Here is a 22,188-nt window from a genome sequence, read left to right as displayed (position 1 = left end):
ATTACAGAGTATGGGGATTACAGGCGTGAGTCACTGCACCCGGCCTTTGACCACTATTCTTTATGTCCTTGCCACAGAGTGGGATGGACAAAAGATGTACTGTCTGGAGATTAACAGTTAAGATTTGGTATAAAATGGTGAGTATGTTGCCTGCACCAGGGTGTTCGCATATCTTTAAACCTTGTTTCAAGTATTATCTCGTTTATATGTGTATATATATATATATATGAGGTTGATCTGGCCGGGCGTGGTGGCTCAAGCCTGCAATCCCGCACTTTGGAAGGCCGAGGCAGGTGGATCACGAGGTCAGGAGATCGAGACCATCCTGGCTAATATGGTGAAACCCCATCTCTACTAAAAATACAAAAAAAATTAGCCAGGCGTGCTGGCAGGCACCTGTAGTACCAGCTACTCGAGGGGCTGAGGCAGGAGAATGGCATGAACCCGGGAGACAGAGCTTGCAGCCAAGATCGAGCCACTGCACTCCAGCCTGGGCAACAGAGTAAGACTCTGTCTCAAAAAACAAACAAAAAAAAAGAGGTTGATCAATGTTGTCCTTTTAATAACGTATCACATTCTTACGGTAAAAGTTTCAGCTAGATTACATTATTTTCTCAGTCACCTTTCACTTGATCTATCAACTGCTACCAGCCACCTAGTGGCAGATGCTGGAATTGCAGGCATAGTGTCCAGAAGGAAATAACTGAATTCTGGAAAGCTGGCTTTGGAAACTCAAACCTATGAAGTAACTATGTAATGATAATCATCACAGATATTATTTCCTAAACCATGATTCAACAGAGTACTGAAAACAAGGAAGAAAGATGTCCGACTTTACTGTTATCTTTCTATGTGACGCTAAAACTGAGAAGTTTTCCTTTGAGGCACCAGATAGAACCTTAGGAAAAGTCTCAGGGTTTTACTTATTCATTCCTAAAACTTGGCAAGGGAGGAACTGTGGGCCTGGGGTCTGCTTTGCTGTCCCGTTTCTTTTGCTGTGCCTGACAGCAGTTTATCCAACATTAGGTTGTTCTTCTGTGCATTGTAATAGATTTGTATTTATTAGTTCAGGATCCCCCATAAGGATAGGTCACAGCCCTTCTCTGAGCCTGAGTTCCATCATCTGTGAAATACAAGGATTGGACTTGATGCTGTCTAGGTTTTCTCATAGTCCCAACATTTAGTGATCTAATAGCTATTAAGACCAAAGGGATAAACGCCTAATAATGGAATATCATGCAAAGGGGAAAACATTTTAGGAGAACAGGAGTCCTGTAGGCCTGCCTCAAATCCCACTGTACTGGAAGAACGTGGCTGCCTTTGTATAAGGCCAGGCTTGTGCCCTTCCCACTCCCCTATTCCACTCCTCCATTTCCTTTGGAAGGCAGAGAAAGCCCCCTTGTCCTAAATGTTTCCCTGCAAAGGGCTCCTGCTGAAAGACTGCATACACAGCCAAGACTTTGACCTTCACCTTTGACCCTCACTGACTTAGTGAAAAAGAGTTCTTATCCTCCCCTGTCTAGGTTTAGGGAGGCGGGGAATCAGCTAGGGTTAGTAGGAATTCAATGAAAATATAAATAGAAACGTGGTCTATAAATAACAGTGCCCCAAAATATCAGGAGGCATGAATACCAGCTGGGCAGCAGACAGTCAAAGATCATGAGGGCCTGGACAGGGAGTACGGGTTATTCAGTTGCTTTGGTGTCTCTTGGGATGCTTCCAACTTGCCAGTGAGCTTGGAGAAACCCTGTCTCTTTCTGGACTCTAGAAACGCCCTCTTTGTTGCCTCTCTTGCACCCATCTCTAGCTAAACCTTCCTTAACACTGCCTGGAATTAGATCTGGTGTTTAATCCCAGCAGTATGTGACTTGGGGAAATTCAGAAGATATCTCTGAGCTTTAGTTTTTTCATCTGTGCCCATGAGGATTTTTAAAGCTGGAGATTTTGAAGAGCAAGAACTGTATCTCATTTTATATTGGTTAACAGGGTGGAACCTAGGGCCAGATTGCCTGGATTCAGATCCCCATAGTGCTCCTTACTAGTTGTTTGGCCTTGGAAAAGTTACATAACCTCTCTGTGCTTCAATTTCCTTGTTAAATGGGAAGAATAATGGTATCTATATTGTTGGGCTGTTGGGAAGAATAAGTTAGTTAATATTTGTAAAATGCTTAAAATAGTCTGGCACATAGTAGACATATATAAATATTAAGCAAGGAAACAAATCTATATATCCCCTGTGCCTACAGTGTTAGCTGGTATGTAGTAGCTGCTCAATAAATGTGTAGCATGAGACTGAATGACCTATCTATCTTGCAGTCTACAAAAGTCATTCAATAAGATCATGCATGAATTCTGTCTAAGCCACAGAGTTCTATACAAATGAAAGTGGGAATATTATTCTTACCTACTAGGGTGACAGTTTGACAAGGGTTAAAGATACTCTCCCTTATTATCCTCATTCATCTTCTCTGCCTTACATACTCTGCATTCTGTTGGTCTGGGGGAAATGCCTGGGGCTGAGACATCTCAGTGGTAGAAAAAGTCCCTTTCCTGCTGCAGTGTTCTGTGGCAGTGCCAGCCTCTCTGCATGGCCTAGCACTGCCCTACCCTGCTTAGCATTAGGCCCTCATTGTGGGTGGTGCTGACAAAATTGTTCACAGGCAAAGCAAAGCAAGCTCTTAAGCAAACAAACAATTGGCTGTGTAGCATTTTGCTATATGCAGATTTTAAATATAAATAAAAGAAACCAAAAAAAAGCCCGTGTCCCTCAACTAAGCAACCTGAATGGACACGGCGGAAAGAGCATTGACCCAGGAGTCAGGTGCTGGGTTCTAGGCTCAGGCCTGCCTCAGCTTGTGTGTAGAATAGGGACCATCCCATCAACTCTCTGAGCCTCCCCAGGTCTGGAAGGTATTAGTTTCTCAGTAATTCTCAGCCTCAGAGGTACATGAGAATCGCTCAGGGGGCTCATGAAAAAGGCAGACTCTCGCCCTGTCCATCCCCTTCCACTTGAATTCAGAGTGTCTGGGCAAATTTTAGGAACTTCATTCATTACCAATGTTCCAAATATCTCTAATTGAGGTAACGCAGGGACCCTGTCCTCCCAAGAGGAGTGTTAGGCTTTGTAGTAGTTACCTGGGTAACAAATCTTCCCCCAAAATGAGCAGTTTAAAACGATAATAAAAGGCCAGGCACGGTGGCTCATGCCTGCAGTCCCAGCACTTTTGGAGGCCAAGGTGGGAGGATCACTTGAGCCTGGGAGTTCGAGACCAGCCTGGGCAACATAGAGACCCCCATCTCTACAAAAAATTTTTTAAATTAGCTGGGCATGGCATCGTGCACCTGTGGTCCCAGCTACATGGGAGGCCAAGGCGGTTGGATCACCTGAGGTCAGGAGTTCGAAACCAGCCAGGCCAACATAGTGAAACCCCATCTCTACTAAAAATACAAAAATTGGCTGGGTGTGGTGGCACGCTGCTGTTGTCCCAGCTACTTGGGAGGCTGAGGCAGGAGAATTACTTGAACCCAGGGGCAGAAGTTGCAGGGAACCAAGATCATGCCACCATACTCCAGCCTGGGCGATAAGAGTGGGACTCCATCTCAAAAAAAAAAAAAAAAAAAGAAGAAGAAGAAGAAGAAAGACTTCAGGAAGAAGGGCTTCAGGCAGGGTCTGAAGGTTCTGGTGTCTTCTCAGCGTGAACATTATGGTCCTCGGCCTTGGAGGTCCAGGAACTCAGACATTTCTGCATATGCAACTGTAGTGGCTTTGGTGTGCTCTATGTGGCCATTCAGTCTCTTTGGCACCTTTCATAACCCCACCCCAGGGACCTCCCGGCATGCGTCCTGATGCACTTACCCACTGGACTCCCTTCAGCTTCTCAGATGTGCCTGTCTCTTCAGTCTCTGGGCCTCTGCTCAGATTCTCCCTCTACTTGGAACACTCTTCCCGCTCGCCTTTGCCCAGCTTATTCTCACCACTTCCTCAGACCTGTCTCCCTCCTGCATGTGCCTATCACAGCCGACACATCACAGCGCAGTACCCACACACAGTGTCCTTTGCGAGGGCAGGGACCATCACCATCACACCCCAGGCCCCAGCACAGTGCCAGCATTTGGGAGGGAGTGAATGGATGTTGCGTGTTGGCCCTTCTTTTGGGGATGGGGTAGGGTTGAGATGTACCCTGTCAGGAAGGCTGGCCACAGGTTGCTCAGCCCGGGGCTCAGAGAAAGGAAGGAAGATAACAGAATCATTAGGAGTGTAGGCACGTTTAGTCTGCCCAAATAAAGAGACTGTGGCACACCCAATCCCAGCTCTCCCACTTCCTTGCTGTGCAACCTTGGGCAGTGCACTCAACTTTTCTTACCTTCAGTTTACCCATCTGTAAAGTGAGAATAACAACAGCACTCAGTACGTAGCTCAGAGGTTGTTATGAGGATCAACTGTCATGATAAATATAAAGTACATGGCACAGGGCTTAGCACATACCAAGGGCTCAATGAATGTTACGTCCTCTTAATGTTACTGTCACCATCCTTGCAGGAGAGGGTTGGAACCACAGAAAATGCTGGTGGGAGGTTGATGAAGAGAGTTGACTGTCTGGGCTCAGTTTTGCCAACAGAGCCAAAGCTCAAGAAAAGCAGGTTTTGGGCCAGGCGCAGTGGCTTAAACCTGTCATCTCAGCACTTTGGGAGGCTGAAGTGGGTGGATTGCTTGAGCCTAGGAATTCGAGACCAACCTAGGCAACATAGTGAGACCTTATCTCTACAAAAATAATAAATAAATAAATAAATAAAGTGAAAGCAGGCCTTAGTGGACAGTGTCCATCCCAAGAGAGCCAGGCAAACTCCCCTGTGGCTGCCCAGACCAGGCCTGTGGTTTTGGGCCCTTTACCGAGGGGCCTCTGCATCCTGCGGCTTTTCCTCTGTCTCAGAGCCTCAGAAGTAAGTGGGTGTCTTTCAGCATCATCACTGCAACCCAGGACTTCTATCTGCCTGCTCCACAGCCTCCTCATGTGGGTGAGCCATTCTGCGGTGTCTCTCTGAGCCCCAGAGGCCTTGTGCCCCTCGCCCAGCACCCCACACTGTGGGCCATGCCACAGGGAGAGGCTGCCGGGAAGCTCTGCCCAGCGTCCCACCGTCTTTCCTGAGGGCAGCCTCCCCTGGAGGGAGGAGCCAAGACTGCACAGGCTGAATGGGGCCCTTTATTCCCAGCTCCCACAGGGAGGGTGCAGAGCCACTGCCCACCACGCCCACCACACCCACGCCCACATGGAGGGGGGACAGCTTGGCCCTGATGCCGGCCTCTGAACTAACCACACTCTGGCCCCACTCTGTCTGGGTCCTGGAGGGCGAATCCACCCTTCTCCCTAGCCCTGGCTGAAGCTGCCGTCCCTAATATATGGGGTGAGCTGTATTTGCTAGTCTGCCAGGAGTCTAGGGGTATGTACATGAGAGACAGCCTAGAGCAAGCCAGTGTGAACACACACTCACACTCACCATTCAGCAAGGCGCGGTCAGGGTCCCACCACTCGCTGTTCACCAAGTCGCGGTGTGCCAGTCCTTGTGCTGGGCCCTGAGGATAAGTTCCTGGGCTTCACTGGCCACAGGAAGCTTGCATTCTGTCCTGAGGGAATGCTGTAAAGAGGCAGGTTCAGAAGATCATTAGCAATGGTGGCAGAATCTCAGAGGAAAACAACAGAGGCCAGGGAGAGAGGGCACGTGGTCACCAAAGGCCTCCCGATGAGGGGTGCACGGCAATGGCTGGGCAAAGGGCAGCAGGAACAGTGCACGGAAACAGGGACGGCAAGCACGCAGGCCCTGAGGTGGGGAAGAGCAGGATGTGTCTGTGGCGTGGGCGGAGTGACAGGAGATGGACAGGCAGAGAGAGAGGCAGGAGATGAATCCTGCCCGGCCTTGAGGGCCGCAGAAGGGAGTTTGGATTTTATGCTTAGTGCCCTGGGCAGTCACTGAAAGGGTTAAGCAAGAGTTATGGTTTGAGAATATCATTCTGAGGCCAGGCACAGTGGTTCACATCTGTAATCCCAGTACTCTGGGAGGATCACTTGAGCCCAGGAGTTCAAAACCAGCCTGGGCTACGTGGTGAAACCCAGTTTCTACAAAAAGTTAGCCTGGTGTGGTGGCGCACGCCTGTAATCCCAGCTACTCCAGAGGCTGAAGCGGAAGAATCACTCGAACCCGGGAGGCGGAGGTTGCAGTGAGCCGAGATCACTCACTCCCCTGCACTCCAGCCTGGGTGACAGAGCAAGACCCTGTCTCAATAAATAAATAAATAAAAATAAAAAAGAAAGAAATGGTTCTGGTCCCACTGCTCTAGAATGCTGCTCAAAAAGACTTCCATTCCCTTTGGTTCAGCAAAGATGTGTTAGTCCCTCCATGGGCCCAGGACGAGGTGCTTTATCACTGGCAGACACCCATAAAATTCCAGTGGACCCACCTGGGGTGAGGGAGAGAAAGATACTGTTCCCTTCAGCCTGGCTCTGCTTGCTGGGTATGGGAACCTCCGAACCAGAATTTGGGAGATTGCTCTTCCCTCCAAGGTGCGCTGATGCTTTCTACAAGTAAGCCGTGGCTGCAGGAGGGTGAAGGCTCCGCTCTGTCGTGAACCGCAGTGGGCTTTTGCAAGTGTGTTTCCTTGGGTGTGTGGGAGAGGGGGTGGGGAGTGCTGGAGCGGGGAGACACACCTGTGTGAGTCACCCTAGAATGCCCCAGGAGGCAGGTGGAATGAATAATCGACCTCCTCACCATTGTGTCACGTCCTCTGCCCTCTGAGTTGGGGCTTGGAGAAACGGAAGCTGTGTGGGAGACACAGATGTGTTTATGGGGTGGGTGAATCAGGAAGGGCAGCCACAGGCTGAGGGGAGCTCATGTTTGGCGTTGGTGGGAAGCCAGGTGGAGGGACTGGGTGCCTGGGAAATGCTTCTGGTACTTGGATTCCACGTGGCCAGCAAGGAGACAGGCAGGGCCCACCCCACCCCATCCCACTTACTTGACCTGGAAGTGTCAACTCATAAGAGATCCCATTTGTCCACCATTTACCATGGGCCGGCCTCCGTGTTAAATGCTTTTACAGACTCATTCACTGGCTCCTCACAATAGTCCTTTGCATTAGACATTACTGCCCCCTATTTTGCAGTTTGAGGAAACTGAGATTCAAATAGGTTGTGACTCATCCCCTGTCACATAACAGTAACTGGTAGAGCCAGATGTACCAGTCAGTGCTCTCCTGGTGACAAGAAATAGACCCATCTCAATCCGGCTTAAGAAAAAAGGGGAAACTTATTGGTTCACATAACTGAAAACCAAGAGTAATGGTTTCAGGCATAGCTGGATCTAGGGGACCAAAACGTGTCTCTTAAGCCCTCAGCTTTGCTCTCTTTTCTGTTGACTTAATTCTCCGATAGGCTTCCCCCAGATGGTAACAGAGATACATAAAGATGCTTCCTAGCAGCCTGGGGCTTGGCATTTATGAGTTAGCAGCAACTATAGAGAGAGAACACGTCTCTTCCTGGTAGTCCCAGCAGTAGTCCCAGGCCGATTCCCACTGGACCAGCGTGGGTCGCATGCCCATGGCTGGACTGTACTGACTGATCAGCCCCAGATTTTGGGATGGGATCAGCCCCACTGAAATCCCATGGACTGAGAATGAAGGAGGGATTGTTTCCCAAAAGAAAATTAGGGCACTGTAATAATTAAAAGCTGGCAGGCAAAACCTACCAGTGCCTACCATGCTAGACTTCAAGCCAGAGGCAGCGTCTTGGCTCTAAAGAGAGATTCATGGGAGCCAGAACTCAGGGCATGGCGTCAGTATGCCTCGGGCTGCTGACCTTCGCCATGGGAATTGTGTCTTTCTGGAACCTGCATGTGCCCACTGCTTCCAGCCTCAGCATCTAGGCCTCACTCCTGCCTTCCCCCAGCCCAAGTAAATGGCAACAAAGCCAGATGTTGCAAGTGGAGAAGCAGGATTGGGTGTCAGGGTGTGATCTGAGCCAGATACAAGGCTGTAGACTCTGGGAATGTCATCTCAGCTGCACCAGAAGCTGGAGGCAGCCCAGCAGGGGAGCAGGTGACCTGCAGTCCCCAGGCTGCAGAGAGTGAGAGGTGACATGTGAGTTTCAGGGGCAGCACTTAAAAAGACAAGCAGGGGCCTGCCCATCAGCCACTCCCACCCTAGCCTAGGCAGGGCTAACCCAGTTGAAAGCTGAGTGGCCCCATGGTCAGGAAACAGCTGAACGTCAAGGGCAGGGCCAGCTTTCAGGAAGACAGGGGAGCCAGCAGAGGCTGTTTCGCCATTCTTCTCCCCTGCCCATTACATCCTCTTCCATCAAGGCCCCTGTGCTCTTTGCTCTCTTCTCTAGCGAGACCCTGTTGTTGAGTGAGAAGCCGGCGCCTGCTCATACTTAGGTGTGAATGGTTAATACGGCTCACTGTACCATTCTCCAGGGAGAAGTTTATATATCTTGACCAAAATCTTGAAGAAACTAAATTCTGATTCTGCAGTCTCAGACATCAAAGAAGTAGGTTGTGAGTTTGTTGGTTTGCTTGTTTTTAGACTTGGGTATTCTTATGGCCCAGGGCACACCCTCTTGGTGTCTGCTTGCTTTAAACCATCAAAAGTCCCAGCCTGGGCCAGGTGCAGTGGCTCAGGCCTATAATCGCAGCACTTTGGGAGGCTGAGGCAAGAGGATCGCTTGAGGCAAGGAGTTCGGGACCAGCCTGGGCAACATAAACAAGACCCCATCGCTATAAGAATGTAGCTGGGTGTTGTGTGCACCTGCTACTTGGGAGGCTGAGGTGGGAGGATTGCTTAAGCTCCAGAGTTCAAGGCTGCAGTGAGCTACGATAGAGACACTGCCCTCCAGCCTGGGGGGCAGATGAGATCCTGTCGCAAAAACAAACAAAAAAAGAGTCCCAGTCTGCCTCTCCTTGGACCAGCTTGGATCACCGAGCCTCAGTGACTCTGTGAGTTGGGGGTTGGTAACAGCCTCTCTGAAATCAAACAGACTGAGAATGAAAGAGGGGTCGTTTGTGTTTTGTTTTTCATGGCGAAGAAAGCCCCATTAGTGGAATCATGGTTATATTCTCTCTGCCCTCCTCTGCCAAGGGCCCTTCATTTATTAAGAGCTTTTGTCTTCATCAATCTGTCAGCAAACAGCATGGATGGAGGCGCCTGATGAGAGCAGTTGGACATGGGGTCCTTGGCTGGCCCAGCCCACTTTGCACAGAGACGTGGTCAGGTCTCAGGACCACAGAGAGCTGTGGGAGTAGGAAACTGAACCTCTCCTCCTTCCTCCCAGATGCATTGCCTGTGTCTTACCACCCCACGAGCATGCATGTTACCCTTGTGGGGGGAGGGAGGTTCCCTCTAGGAATCCTCACATCTACTTTCCTCCAGTTCATCTGGGAAATCTGTTCGCCTCTTCTCTCCTGGGTGTCACATCACCCCTCAAAACCAGAGAAGGACCTGCCTTCCCCATTCCCTTGGCTTCAGGTCCCCACAGCTTGCCTCTCTCCTCTCAGGCTCAGAGACCCCGGAGCTGCTCTGTCCAGATGCTCCCCTGTCCCCCATGAGGGCTTCAGGCTGCACCCATATCCATTTCACCCAGCGCCATGCCAGACATTTCCAGGGATTCAGGGAGTGTAGAAACCACCCCTGTCCTCAGGGCCACTGAAGTCCACTTAGGGCTATAGGGCCCTGTCAGGTGACTGGTCTGCCCTGTGACTCTCCCATAACCACCCTGCGGTAGGTTGAATAACGGCTCCCAAAAAGGTATGTCCAAGTCCTAACCCCTTGAAACCCGTGAATCTGGCCTTATTTGGAGAAAGGGTCTTTGCAGATGTAATTAAAGATCTTGAAATGAGATCGTCCTGGCTTTAGGGTGGGCACTAAACTCAAGGACAGGTGTTCTTATAAGAGAAAGGCAGAAGGAGACATGAGACACAGGCATGGGACGGGAAGGCCATGTAAAGACCGAGACAGAGATTGCAGTGATGCTGCCACGAGCCAAGAGATGCCTGGAGCCCTCAGAAGCTAGAAGAGGCACAGAAAAATGCTCCCTGGTGCCTCCAGAGGGAGCGTGACCCTGCTGGTGCCTTGATTTCAGACTTCTGACCTCCAGAACTGGCAGAGAATACATTCCTGGGTTGTTGTTTATTTTGAGACAGTCTCACTGTGTCACCCAGGCTGGAGTACCGTGGCACAATCACAACTCAGTGGAGCCTCAACTTCCCAGGCTCAAGCGATCCCCCCACCTCAGCCTCCTGAGTAGCTGGGATCACAGGCGTGCGCCACCATGCCTGGCTGGGTGTTTTTTTAGCATTTTGTAGAAACAAGGTCTCACTATGTTGCCTAGTCTGGTCTTGAACTCCTGAGCTCCAGTGATCCTCCAGCCTTGGCCTCCCAAACAGCTGGGATTACAGGCATAAGCCACCATGGTCTGCCAAATTCCTGTTGTTTTAAACCACTGGGTTTGTGGTAATTTGTGCCAGCGACCTTAGGTGACAACTGCATCCCACCTTCCTTTCTGTTCTCAGACCCAGTTAGAAGGGCAGGAGGGCTGTGCTTGGAGCATGAGGCCTCTGCACCGTGTGGTCTGTGGACTCCAGGCCTGCCTGTGCTCTCCCCTGTTTCTTAGGCAAGTCTCCCTCAACAGCCTGGCCTCTCTGGGCTGCATTGAGGGGAGGGGGCTGTGAGCATCTGTGTCCTTGGAGGACAGGGTGGCTAGGAGGAGCTGGCCCTCCTTGAGCCCAAGGGGCTGCTGACCCTGTTGCTATAAATCAGGGGACCCTTTGAGAAGATGAGAGGGGCGCTGAGGAGGGCCACTTCCTGACAAATTCTCTAGGACAGCAGGGGCCAGAGGGCCAGAGTGGGGTGACTGCCAGAGGGTCCTAGAGGTTGGCAAGGAAGGGCCAGACAAGCATTCAAGGAAGGCTTCATGGGGGAGGCAGCATGGAACGGTGCCTTAAGGACAGAATGAGGGTTGAGTAGGCAGGCCCAAGGGCACTTAGAATAAAACCAGACTCTTTTCTGTGGCTGCAGGCTCCTCTCTTTTCTGTCGTCCATCATGTCCAGTTCATTCTGCCCCAGGGCCTTGGCTGTAGTGGTTCCCTCTGGCTAAGCCCGCTTGTTCCAGAGCTTTGCATAGCTGCTCTTTCTCTTCCTTGAAGTCTCCACTGAAGCCCAGAGAAGATGCCTTGACCATTCTCTGAATTCTTCCCTCCAGGCACCCCTCTTCACATTGCCCTGTGTTATTATCTTTGTAAAGGTGGGGGAAGACATGGAAGTGTAACCAAATTACTCACTAGGTATGAAAATGTGTACTGCCTTCTTCCCATGCCCACTCCCTTCCCAACTGGAAGGTAAACTCCTGAGAGCAAGGCCCTCATCTGTCTGGTTCACTGCAATGCTCCCAGCACCTGGAACAGAGCCCAGCACAGCAGGCCTCCATCAAGACAGTGCTGGGTGGATCAAGGGAAGGAAGGAAGGATGGAAGGAAGGAAAGAAGGAAAGGCAAGAGGAAGTCTTCCAAGAATGAATGGTGTTCCAGGTGGCAGAAAGACAGGGAAGAAGGAGTTGTACACGCATGCATAGACACTGTGAGTGTGAAGAGGAGAGGCTGCCAGAAATAGATCAGCCTGCTCAGACCAGAAGAGGTCCCGAGGCCAGCCCTCTCTTATGGCGCCTATAATCAGTGCCCTGTTATTACCTCTACAAATGGGTCCTAGTTCATGGAGGTAGCTCCCAAACTCTTCATGGCTGGTGTGGGGACCCTGGCCAGTGGTACTGTGTCTGGTGATTCTATTGTCAAGGGCCCCACTCCCTGGCTCTCATGGGAGTCCATCCCATAGGTACCACTTTCCCAAGAAGAGCCCTGGAGGCTGTAGTTGGTCTAGGGGTTTAACTGTTCTCATCTCCCTTCACGTGCAGAATAAAATCGAAAGTCCTCGCGGTGGCTCTCAAGGCTTTACATGATCCAAGTGCAAAGATCACGGCTCCCCCCAACTCTCTAAGCTTTAAAACCCCAGGTTGAAATCCCAGCTCAGCCACTAGATAGCTGTGTGACTTTGGACAGGTCCTTCAACCTTTCTGAGCTGCCATCTCCTCTAGGACAAAATGGGCCTGGTTAAAGTACTTGCTTCAAGGTTGTTGTGAGGATGAAGGGAGGGAATTCAGTGAAAAGCTCTTAGTGTGCACCTGGTGTGCGCTGAGCTCTTAGCTACCATTAACCCTTTCCTCCCTCCTCCTCTGCCTGCTAACATCCCCACTATAAATCAGTCTTAGGGCTTCCAGAGGGAGCGGCCATAGAGCCCAGGCCCCCGATGAGCACACAGCAGTCCCAGTGAAAGGGCCTGTTTCAGGGTCACAAAGCCAGCCTGTGGCCTGGGTGGGACTTGAACCCAGGACTCCTACCAGAGGCCCCCACTCCTCCGCTGGTCTCACCCCAGCCCAGCTCAGAGTGGCAGGAAGAAGAACCTCCAGTTACTGCTTGGAAGTAGCTACACAGCTTCTTCTCCGCTTTCAAGACTGAGTTAATCCTGATGAGTTAGGTCTGTTTCAGGCCCCGTGCAATCTTCCTTGCGATGCTCATAAGATTCCTAGGGCGGCATCTGGATGGCTTCGAAGGCTCTGGCAGAAGCTGAGCCCCGCCGTCAACGGGCTGCACTACGTTTACAAGAGGCCTTTAATGCCCTGTGGTCTCGGCTTCCTTAATGGGGATTTTCCTCCCCCTCCTTTTTCTCTCCCCCTTTTGGCTTTCAGAGTGTGGTTTGGATTCCTAACAGAGAAGTCAAGACCGGAGAATCCCTTCCAGGCCCTCCCTCCCTCTCTCCCCCACTGGCCAACTGTGCCAAAGCCCTGGGAAAAGAAAACGTTGCTTCTGAAGGATTTCAGCGGGAAAAAGAGGGAAGCCCCATTGGGCTTCCAAAAACTCAACTGGGAATTGGCTTGTGCAGAAATTCTCCTCTGACCTTGCAAGTGAGCAGCAGATCCAGGAGCCTGGTGGGGAGGACTGGGCAGCTCCAGGTGCAGTGGCCTAACAGCCTCACTCAGATTGCAGGCTGGAGGGGCAGGGCGGGGTCCTGTGCTTGGGGCCAGCATGGGGAGGGGTCAGGCAGCACCCTCTCACCTACCTCACCACCCCAACCTATCCCTCCCTTCTCTGGATCTCCTACACCTGTGGAGGCCTCAGTGCTCCTTAACTAGTTTTTTAAATGAGTTCTTCCGAGCACTTTGGGAGGCCAAGGCGGGTAGATCACCTGAGGTCAGGAGTTTGTGACCAGCCTGACCAACATGGAGAAACCCCGTCTCTACTAAAAATACAAAATCAGCCGGGTGTGGTGGCACATGCCTGTAATCCCAGCTACTCAGGAGACTGAGGTAGGAGAATTGCTTGAACCCAGGAGGTGGAGGTTGCAGTGAGCCAAGATTGCACCATTGCACTCCAGCCTGGACAACAACAGTGAAACTCCGTCTCAAAAAAAAAAAAAAAAAAGAGTTCTAGAGTTCTCTCTGCAACTAGGACAGGAATGATCTAAGCCTCAGCCAGAGCTTTGGCTAACCTTGAGATTGGGGGCTGGGAGGGGAACCCCATTTACCTTCCCATCTCCCTCTTTTCTTTTTTGTCCCCCAACAGGATGAGAAAGGGCAGGAGTGCCATTTTTGGAGGCTGAGGCCCTGATCCATGCAGGTTTGTGGGCCCTGCCCCCACCCTCCTGTGGTCCCCCGGGTTTCCTCTGTATCTCAGACGGTCCTTCAGGGCCCTGCTCATATGGCTGGACCCTAGGTGTCATTGGGTCTGGGTATCACTCAGCTTCTGACAGACAACTGCCTTCATTAGAAAGGCCCAGAATTCCAGCCCCAGGACCACCCATCTTCTTGGCAGTCCTGAGCTTAAGTCTCCTCATGTTTTTATTTTTACACAGCCTCCCCCTGGCCTCACACATGTAGCCTGTGGCATGCGAGCAATCAAGCGACAGGCAACCAAAAAAGGGTAGGAGGCAAAGAGGCAAGGGAATACCGAATCTGTGACATCTTCCCCCAAGGAACAGCGGCGTCGCCAGTGTCTGGATAAATCACGTTTTATCTCCTTTCGAGAGGAACACAAAGCAGAGCCGCTTCATCTTGATGATGTCGTCTGTCTGCACAGTGTTGTCCATCTGACAGGGAGATGGCCCGGCTCTCTGGCTTCAGAGAGAAGACGACGACAGAGAGCTTGAGCAAGAGTCCAGGAGAGGAACAAGAATGACCCAGCAAGCACTTCTTGAGCATCTGCTGAATGCAAAGCCTAGTGCTACATGGAGTGTAGGGGCCCACAGGAGGGGTGAGCTGCAGAGCCATTGTGGAGAGATGAGAGACACCCACAGGAAGCAGGTCACATGCGCTAGGATGTGGTTACACGTTCCACTGTCTGACTTCGGCAGGGCTGGCGACCAATGCTTGTGGTGGCAGGGAAGTCGGGGATGGCTGCAGCTGTGGTTTTCATGGCCCCTGGGTCCCCTGTCTGTTCACTTCTGCCTACCAAAGGCTGCTCACCGGAGCCACGGGGGCTCTCCACCTCAGGGCTTTGTCTAGCCATGGGCACACACTCAGCCAGACGTGCTAGAGTTAACGCCCTCAGAGGCAGTCCTCAGTGACAAACAGGGAGTTGGTGGGTAGATCTCCAGCCTCTACGTGTCACGTACTTTCTCTGTCATCTCCTGGAGCACTCCCAGCAGAATTGAGCTCTAGTTGCCCACCACGACTAACTGGCCTGATAACACTTCCTTCCCCTCCCTGCCCTTACTGTCCCACTCCCCTAACGATATTTCTTGGGATCGCCTCCAAAACAAGTCAAATCCTTATTTCTGGGGCTGCATCTAGGGGAATAATCTAAATCAAGGTGATGGCTTTTCTGAGACTCAGACCTTGACAGAAGCAGCTGGCGTGGATTCGTGAGCAGTCTGCCCGTCTGCTCACATGCAATGGAAATGATCTTAATTGGGTCTCCTTTAATTCAAGTTATGAAAACCCATCTCCAACTCATTTAAATGAAAAAGAAAATGGTATTGTTTTATGTAGCTGAAAAGGACCAGGTCGACCCTAGTTTAGGAACAGCTACCCATATCCAGCTGCTGAAATAATGTCAAAGGGCTCTGTCGCTCCCTCTCTCCACTCGGCTTTTCAGTCACTCAAAAAGCTTTTACCAAGCACCTGTCTTGTGCCAGGCACCCTTCCTTTCTCTCATTCCTTTGCTTCTCAGGCCACTAGAGGTGCCAGCCTTTCATCCTGCCAGCTTAGCAACCGTGGGAAAAAGCAGTCTCAGGGCTGACTCTCATTGGCCCGGATCAGGTCCCTCCCCACCGCTGAGCCAATCACTGTGACTGTGGCTGACTAGGCTGCATCCTGTAGCTACCTTTGTTGCTAGGGGGTGTGGCTAGACTTACTGACACCACAAGGACTGGGAGTGGAAGATGCCTTCTCCAGGGGAAAATTAGGTAGACTGAGGCAACAGATGCCTGTTACAGCTACAGGTGAGCACTTCATCATGTGCCAAGCTCATGGGCCCCGAAATGAGTCACAAGTGTTATAACTCACAGCAGAATGTGGCAGGTAGCCTAGGAATGGATAACGTGTTTTGGATGTTCTGGAAAGAGGGACATTATTCCCCGCTCAGCCAATCAAGGAACACCTTCTGAAAAGGGGGCTTTGGCCCTAGACATTGACAGCCACCTGGCACAGAAGTCAGTTGTGTAAGACCTTGAACATCAGACCAAGGAGTTCAGATTCTAAATTTCTCAGACTAGAAAAGAACTATGTCTTGATACATTTGTTATGATTGAATGTGGCCAGCTTGGGAGAGCCAGCTGGGAAGGTCTGAGGGGCTGGCATTTCCTGTAAGCCTTGCCCATACCTGTAGAGGGGTGTCCCAGCCCAGCTGGCAGCAGCCCGTATGACTGGAGGCTTTGTGCGCAGAGAGGCCAGGGAACAGTCAGGCTGGGACAGCCATGCTTCCCTTGGTATTGCCTTGTGCCCGCCCTGGAAGGAGCCACCCACCTAAACTAAGAATAGGAATTCCTGCCCAGCTGGCAGGAACGAATGCCGATTTCTCAAGGAGGGATGGGCCTGAAAACAAAGCGTAGCATGTGGGCTGGGCTCTACTTTGTGTTGATTTGCAAGGTCACTTGAGAGCCGCACCCACTCCGGGCATTCATTGATCCTGCCATTAGATCCAGGCGAGGTGGCCTGGCCAAGTTGCTCATTGAATCCCAAGATGGCAGCCTCCAGGGCTCCTCACCTGCCAGAGAGGTCCTGGGCTCTCAGCCTAGGGCGCCTCTTACCCTCCAGGAAAGGTGACTGTTTCTCTCTTGTTTCCTTGACCATGGACTGAGATGGTGGCAGGTAGTGTTGGACTGAGATGCTGAGAAGCCAAGGGAGAGGGAAATGAGAAGGTCGCTGTGGCAGTTTTAGCCAGAATCCCCCACTCATGAGTATCTCTCTTCCAGGCAAGATCCTCTTCCGCAGAAGCCACATCCGGGATGTAGCTGTGAAGAGACTGAAGCCTATCGATGAATACTGCCGGGTAAGAGTGTGTCTGGGGCTGGGGGAGGGGCTCGGGGAGGGCTTCAGGGCGGGGGGAGGGGCCCATCTGCCTGAGTGTCCATCTGTGAGGAAAGGTTGCTGTACAGAACCCTCCTGAGGCCTGGTGTTTCCTGGCCAGAGGGGTGGGTATGGGATCACTCCGTAGCTGGGCCACCCTCTGGGACCCAAGGACCTCGGGTTCACAGCTAAGCTTCTGTGCCTGTCAGGACATATCCATGTTTACAAAACACTGTTTGAAGTCACTTCCTCTGGGAAGTGAACTGAGCTCGGGAGCTAAGTCAAAGAGCCTCCTTCCAAAGGGCTGCTTGCTTCTCTATGTGAGATTTTGCTGGACATAGAAGAACTATTTCTTTGAATTCCTGTTGGGATGTTGTTGGGATCAGTTCAATAGCATCAGCAGTACACATTTGTTTATTCACCTAAATCTTGGTAACTACAAATGTTCATATACACATCTTTACAGATGCAGGTGTTCACACAAACACACACGCACATGCACATTAACACAGCCAGTGCCAAAGAGCAGGCAGGAGAAGGACAGCAGTGTCATGAGCCAGAGCCCACCTGTCTGTCTTTGATTAGAGCCCAGCGCTCCTGCAGTGAGCATGAGTGGCTACCAGGGCATGAGCAGCCCTCAGTTTCCTTGGCACATGGCCTCTGGAGGGCCAGACTTCCCGGTTGGAAGCCCTGACTAATTTCATGAACTTGGGCAAGTTGCTGAACTTCCCTGAGCCTCCATTTTCACATCCGTCCAATAGGGAGAAGAACACACAGGGTGCCTCCACATGGTGGTCAGGAGGATGGAATGAGCTGGCACATTGTAAGGGCAACAGCACAGCGTCTGGCTCAGAGGAAGCATTCAGCAGATGCTTTTGTTATTATTTTTACAAACGGCAAACAATTTGTATTAAATAAACTAGCAAATGAAAACGTTTTATTATTTTTTAAATTTTATTTATTTATTTATTTATTTATTTATTTATTTATTTATTCATTTATTTTGATGGGACAAAGTCTTGCTCTGTGGCCCAGGCTGGAGTGCAGTGGTGTCATCTTGGCTCACTGTAACCTCTACCTCCTGGGTTCAAGCAATTCTCATGCCTCAGCCTTCTGAGTAACTGGGATTATAGGAGCGTGCCACCAGGCCTGGCTAATTTTTGTATTTTTATTAGAGATGTGGTTTTGCCGTGTTGGCCAGGCTGGTCTCAAACTCCTGGCCTCAAGTGATCTGCCCACCTTGGCCTCCCAAAGTGCTGGGATTATAGGCGTGAGCCACCGCGCCCAGCCATATTTTTAACACGTTTTTGAGAGAGGGTCTCGTTCTGTTGCCCAGGCTGGTGAAAAGGCTTTATTAAAAGCAAATAAAAAGTTAAAAAGCAAATAAAAAATAAAAACAAGCAAATAAAAAAGCAAACATGAAATAATTTAATGTTTCTATGGGCACCATTGGCTTCAGTAGAGCTAGAATTTCGTAGTTAAATGAAACCCACTGTGGTTCCTGACTCAAAAATCTTGAGAAGATGTGGTATAATGTGTTATAATGTGGCAAATGTATAAAATTTCACAAGTGCTGGTATTAGAGTGTCAGAAGGAGAAGAGCTGGAGTCGAATCCCGGTGCCCACTTACTAGCTATGTGACCTTGGGCAAGCTGTTTTGCCTCTTTGAGCCCTAGTTTCCTCAGCTGTAAAATGAATATAAAAACACTATCTCACATGGGGACTGAGTAGGAAGAATGTATATCACAGTGTCCTCATACAGAGCTGTTGCAGGAAGGCCAGGAGTTCAAGACCAGCCTGGGCAGCATAGCGAGACCTCACCTCTCCAAAAAAAAGTTTAAAATTAGCCAGGCATGGTAGCACACACCTGTAGTTTAGGTGCGAGGACTGCTTGAGCCAGGAGGTCAAGGCTACGGTGAGCACTCCAACCTGGGTAACAGGGAACGATCCTGTCCCTAAATAAATAAATAGATAAATAAATAAATAAATATGTTTAAATAGGAACCAACATGCTAAATTTATTAACTGGTATTCCCAAGCCTATAGGAAGAAAAGACAATGTAGTCTCCATTAAACTGAAGTTTGAATTTCGTGACTGTGCACGTTATACTTGGATCACATGTTCTGCCTTGTTTTAAAAGGATGCCCCAATGCTGGATTCCCTTAAGCTAGAAACTTCTCTGCTTCAGACCAATATTCATTTTTCTCTTTAACGGGCATTCACTGTTTCTGGTTAAATTGATGGCTGTAGCCTGAGCTTTTATTTCTCTTTATTCCTTTCTCAAGAAGTTAAATAAATGGGCAAAGCTAATGGAGGAGGGGGCATTGGGCGGGAGGAAGGCTTTTCCTGTTGGGATTTATAGCTCCGATTAGCCAGCCCAAGGCATCTGCAGCTGGGCTCCTTGGAAATACTGTCTGCTGGATCATCCGGAGGAGGAAGTGATAGCATCTTATCTCCTGGGATCAGGCTTTGAACAGGACTCCTGATTCAGAGGGGCTCTGGAGCTCCAGTGTGCCGTGGGTAGCTGGGGGAGCCATTGAAGTGGGGTCTGCAAGAGGAGGGGCCTCCTAACCTCATTAGCACAGATGGAAGCTGCCCAGAGCCAGACAAGGAACGGGGCCATGGGCCCACCAAGCAGACAGCCATCTATCTCACAGGCAGTGATTTACTCTGAGAATGGCGGGGGTGGGGCAGTACAGAGTGACCTTTAATTCTGCGGAACTAGGAAGCTGGGATCTGTGGTCTGATTGTCTGAGAAACCCACTGACCTTGGAATGGTCTTTAGGGACAAGTCCATGGCCACTGCCACCCAGCTTTGCATTTCACAGCTTGCCTCCAGACAGGCCACTCAGCATCACTGCCAACCCCAGCCAGCTTCACAGCCAGTGCCGTGTGCAGTCCGCTCCACGGCCAGCCCTTCCCCTGTCTCTACCTGCCCTTGTCTACATACTGCCTGGAACCTCTGGAGTCTCTACTTACAGTGCCCTGCATAGCCCACCTGCTTGACTGGCCATCTTCCTTGGACCTGCTAGACAATGTGGGCTCAGAGTCTGGGGTTTGATAGGAATTCACATGCACCCAAAATTGTGCAGCTGGCTCTGTACACCGAGCAGCCGGCTCCCTGCAAGGACTCAGACATGGAAAGTCTGACCATGCAGTGGACCTCCCCAGACTTCAGGCTCCCTGCCCTTGCTGGCCAGCCAGTCCCACCACCTAATGGCGGTTTCACAGCCCAATCTCAGTGTTAATTTTTAACATATAAGCAGCAGATTGGATGGGAATCATGGAAAATTTACCACATGCCGACTGAGTGATCGTTTTATGTGGCACTTGAGGGTCAGGTGTCTATGAAGAGGGGTTCCAAAGGCATTTCTTTAACTTCATAAATTAATTTAAAGGACAACATGGTAATGCAGTTAATATTTAATGGTCTGGGACCTCAACAAGTTGAAGACTTTCATCAGACTAACAAGAGTAAGCTCTACCATAGAGGCTTGGACTCACAATTTTTTAAGTGGCTCTAGTTACCCCATTCCTAGGGGTGAAATACATGTTTGCAGTATTTGTCCAGGGGATAAAATAAATATTCTAGGGAGGGGTTCAGAGAGGAGTGTGAGAGAGTGTTCGAGAATGATCAACTCACCCTTTGACATGTTAATGGCATTTATACAAGTCTCCACTTCCTGGTTGGTACGACTAGAATTTTTTTGCTGCCCAAATAGCTGAGCTTGTTTCTATTACTCGTCTGTCTATGACACATTTGATTTCAGGGATCAACGGCTTTCTTTGTAGGAGGGAAGAGGGACTGAGTGACTTAGGGGCAGGAAGTCTGAGCCCAACAAGAGGTCAGCACTGAAGGGTAAGGATCCCCTGACCCTCCCCTCTGCACCTCGCAGACTCATTCATTTTTATTCCCACTTCCCAGACTTGAAAGCTGAGGCTATTGCATGGCAGTGGTTCCTAGTCCCAGGTATTCTCCCTTCCACCTGGGATTTTCTGCCACAGCCAATCATTGGCTCTCCCCTTGGGGGGAGTAATGTTCTTCTTGTGGTCCTTGTTCTGAAAGCAGACCTGGCCCAGGAGAGGCCTTGCCAATGGGGAGACTTAGGCAGAGGCCAAGGCCGATCTGTTCATGAGGGGCCTCCTGAGTGGCCTGGTGCTCTGGGGAAACCCAGGTAGTAGAATCTCACCATCTCCCTGACAGACCCAGGAGAAGGAGGAGTTTCTAGGCTGAGATAAAGCAGATCATGTCCCTTTTCTCCTTAAAGACCTTCAGAAGGCTGGGCACAGTGGCTCATGTCTGTAATCCCAGCACTTTGGGAGGTCAAGGTGGGCATATATATATATATATATATTTTTTGAGATGGAGTCTTGCTCTGTCGCCCAGGCTGGAGTGCAGTGGCACAATCTCAGCTCACTGCAAGTGCTGCCTCCCGGGATTCACACCACTCTCCTGCCTCAGCCTCCCGAGTAGCTGGGACTACAGGCACCTGCCACCTCACCCAGCTAATTTTTTTGTATTTTTAATAGAGACGGGGTTTCACCACGTTAGCCAGGATGGTCTCGATCTCCTTACCTCATGATCCGCCTGCCTCGGCCTCCCAAAGTGCTGGGATTACAGGTGTGAGCCACCGTGGCCGGCCAAGGTGGGCATATTGCTTGAGCCCAGGGGTTCGAGACCAGCCTGGGCAACATGGTGAAACCCCATCTCTACAAAAAATACTAAAAGTAGCTGGGCATGGTAGTGCATGCCTATAGTCCCAGCTATTGGGGAGGCTGAGGTGGGAGGGTCACTTGAGCCTGGGAGGCAGAGGCTGCAGTGAGCCATGATTACACCACTGCACTCCAGCCTAGGCAACATAGTGAGACCCTATTTCAAAATAAAAACGGGCTTCCTTCAGAGGAGTCCCGCTGCCCCTGAGAATATGTGAACACCTCAGCCAGGCCCTCTGTGGGCTGGTTCCAAGTGCTGCTGGGGCCTCAGCTCCTACCTCTTTCTTCCATACCCCGCAGTCTAGTTCAGCAGACACGAGGCCATCCTCGACTAGCCAGGCCTGCGCCCCTGAGCCTGCGCTGGTCCGCTGCCTGGGTGCACATTCAGCTTCCACAGTGAGCTCTTCCATAAGCCTCACGACTCCCCAGGAAAAGCTGATCACTCCTGCCATTCTGCCCCCGGAGGACTGCGCCCACCCCGAGTCTGCGCATTTCTCCTCTGCGGGAGGGTGACTTCTGTGTGTCTGTCTTCTCCCAGACTTCGAGCTCCTTGAGGGCCACATTTGTCATCTCTGTGTCTTCACTAATAAACAGGAAGCCCAGCCCTAAGGGGGTGTCCAGCCAATGCCTGATGACAAGATGGAAAGATCACAAGTAAATAGAACTTCCTCAGAGAGTGACATATCCCCCAGGCCCTGATGTACTAAGATCCCTTGTGAAATGGCTTAAACTACTACCAAGAATTAGACACCATTTACATTTCAAGGGGAGTCACTGCTCAGATCCGTCAAAAAGAAAACCCATGTGTTTTGAATACTCTGATTTCAGAAGTTCAGTGAAACCCCAGCTTTCTAGATGGTGACCTAGGAAGAACAGTCCAGGC

The 22,188-nt window shown here is 50.6% G+C and overlaps 1 protein-coding gene across 2 annotated transcripts in view; it reads left to right on the top strand.

The window, feature by feature from the left end:
• The window catches only part of SH3PXD2A (SH3 and PX domains 2A), a 255,758-nt gene that overhangs the window by 100,832 nt on the left and 132,738 nt on the right, over nucleotides 1–22,188 (top strand). For both annotated transcript variants that reach the window (XM_025395727.1, XM_025395726.1), the window contains exon 4: nucleotides 16,498–16,574. In XM_025395727.1, coding sequence (XP_025251512.1) covers nucleotides 16,498–16,574 — 77 coding nt within the window. The remainder of the gene's footprint in view (nucleotides 1–16,497; nucleotides 16,575–22,188) is intronic.

Source organism: Theropithecus gelada, chromosome 9 (genome assembly GCF_003255815.1).
Source record: "Theropithecus gelada isolate Dixy chromosome 9, Tgel_1.0, whole genome shotgun sequence".
Taxonomy (NCBI): Eukaryota; Metazoa; Chordata; class Mammalia; order Primates; family Cercopithecidae; genus Theropithecus; species Theropithecus gelada.
The sequence above is the reverse complement of the archived record's forward strand: the minus strand, read 5'-3'. Positions and strand labels throughout refer to the sequence as shown.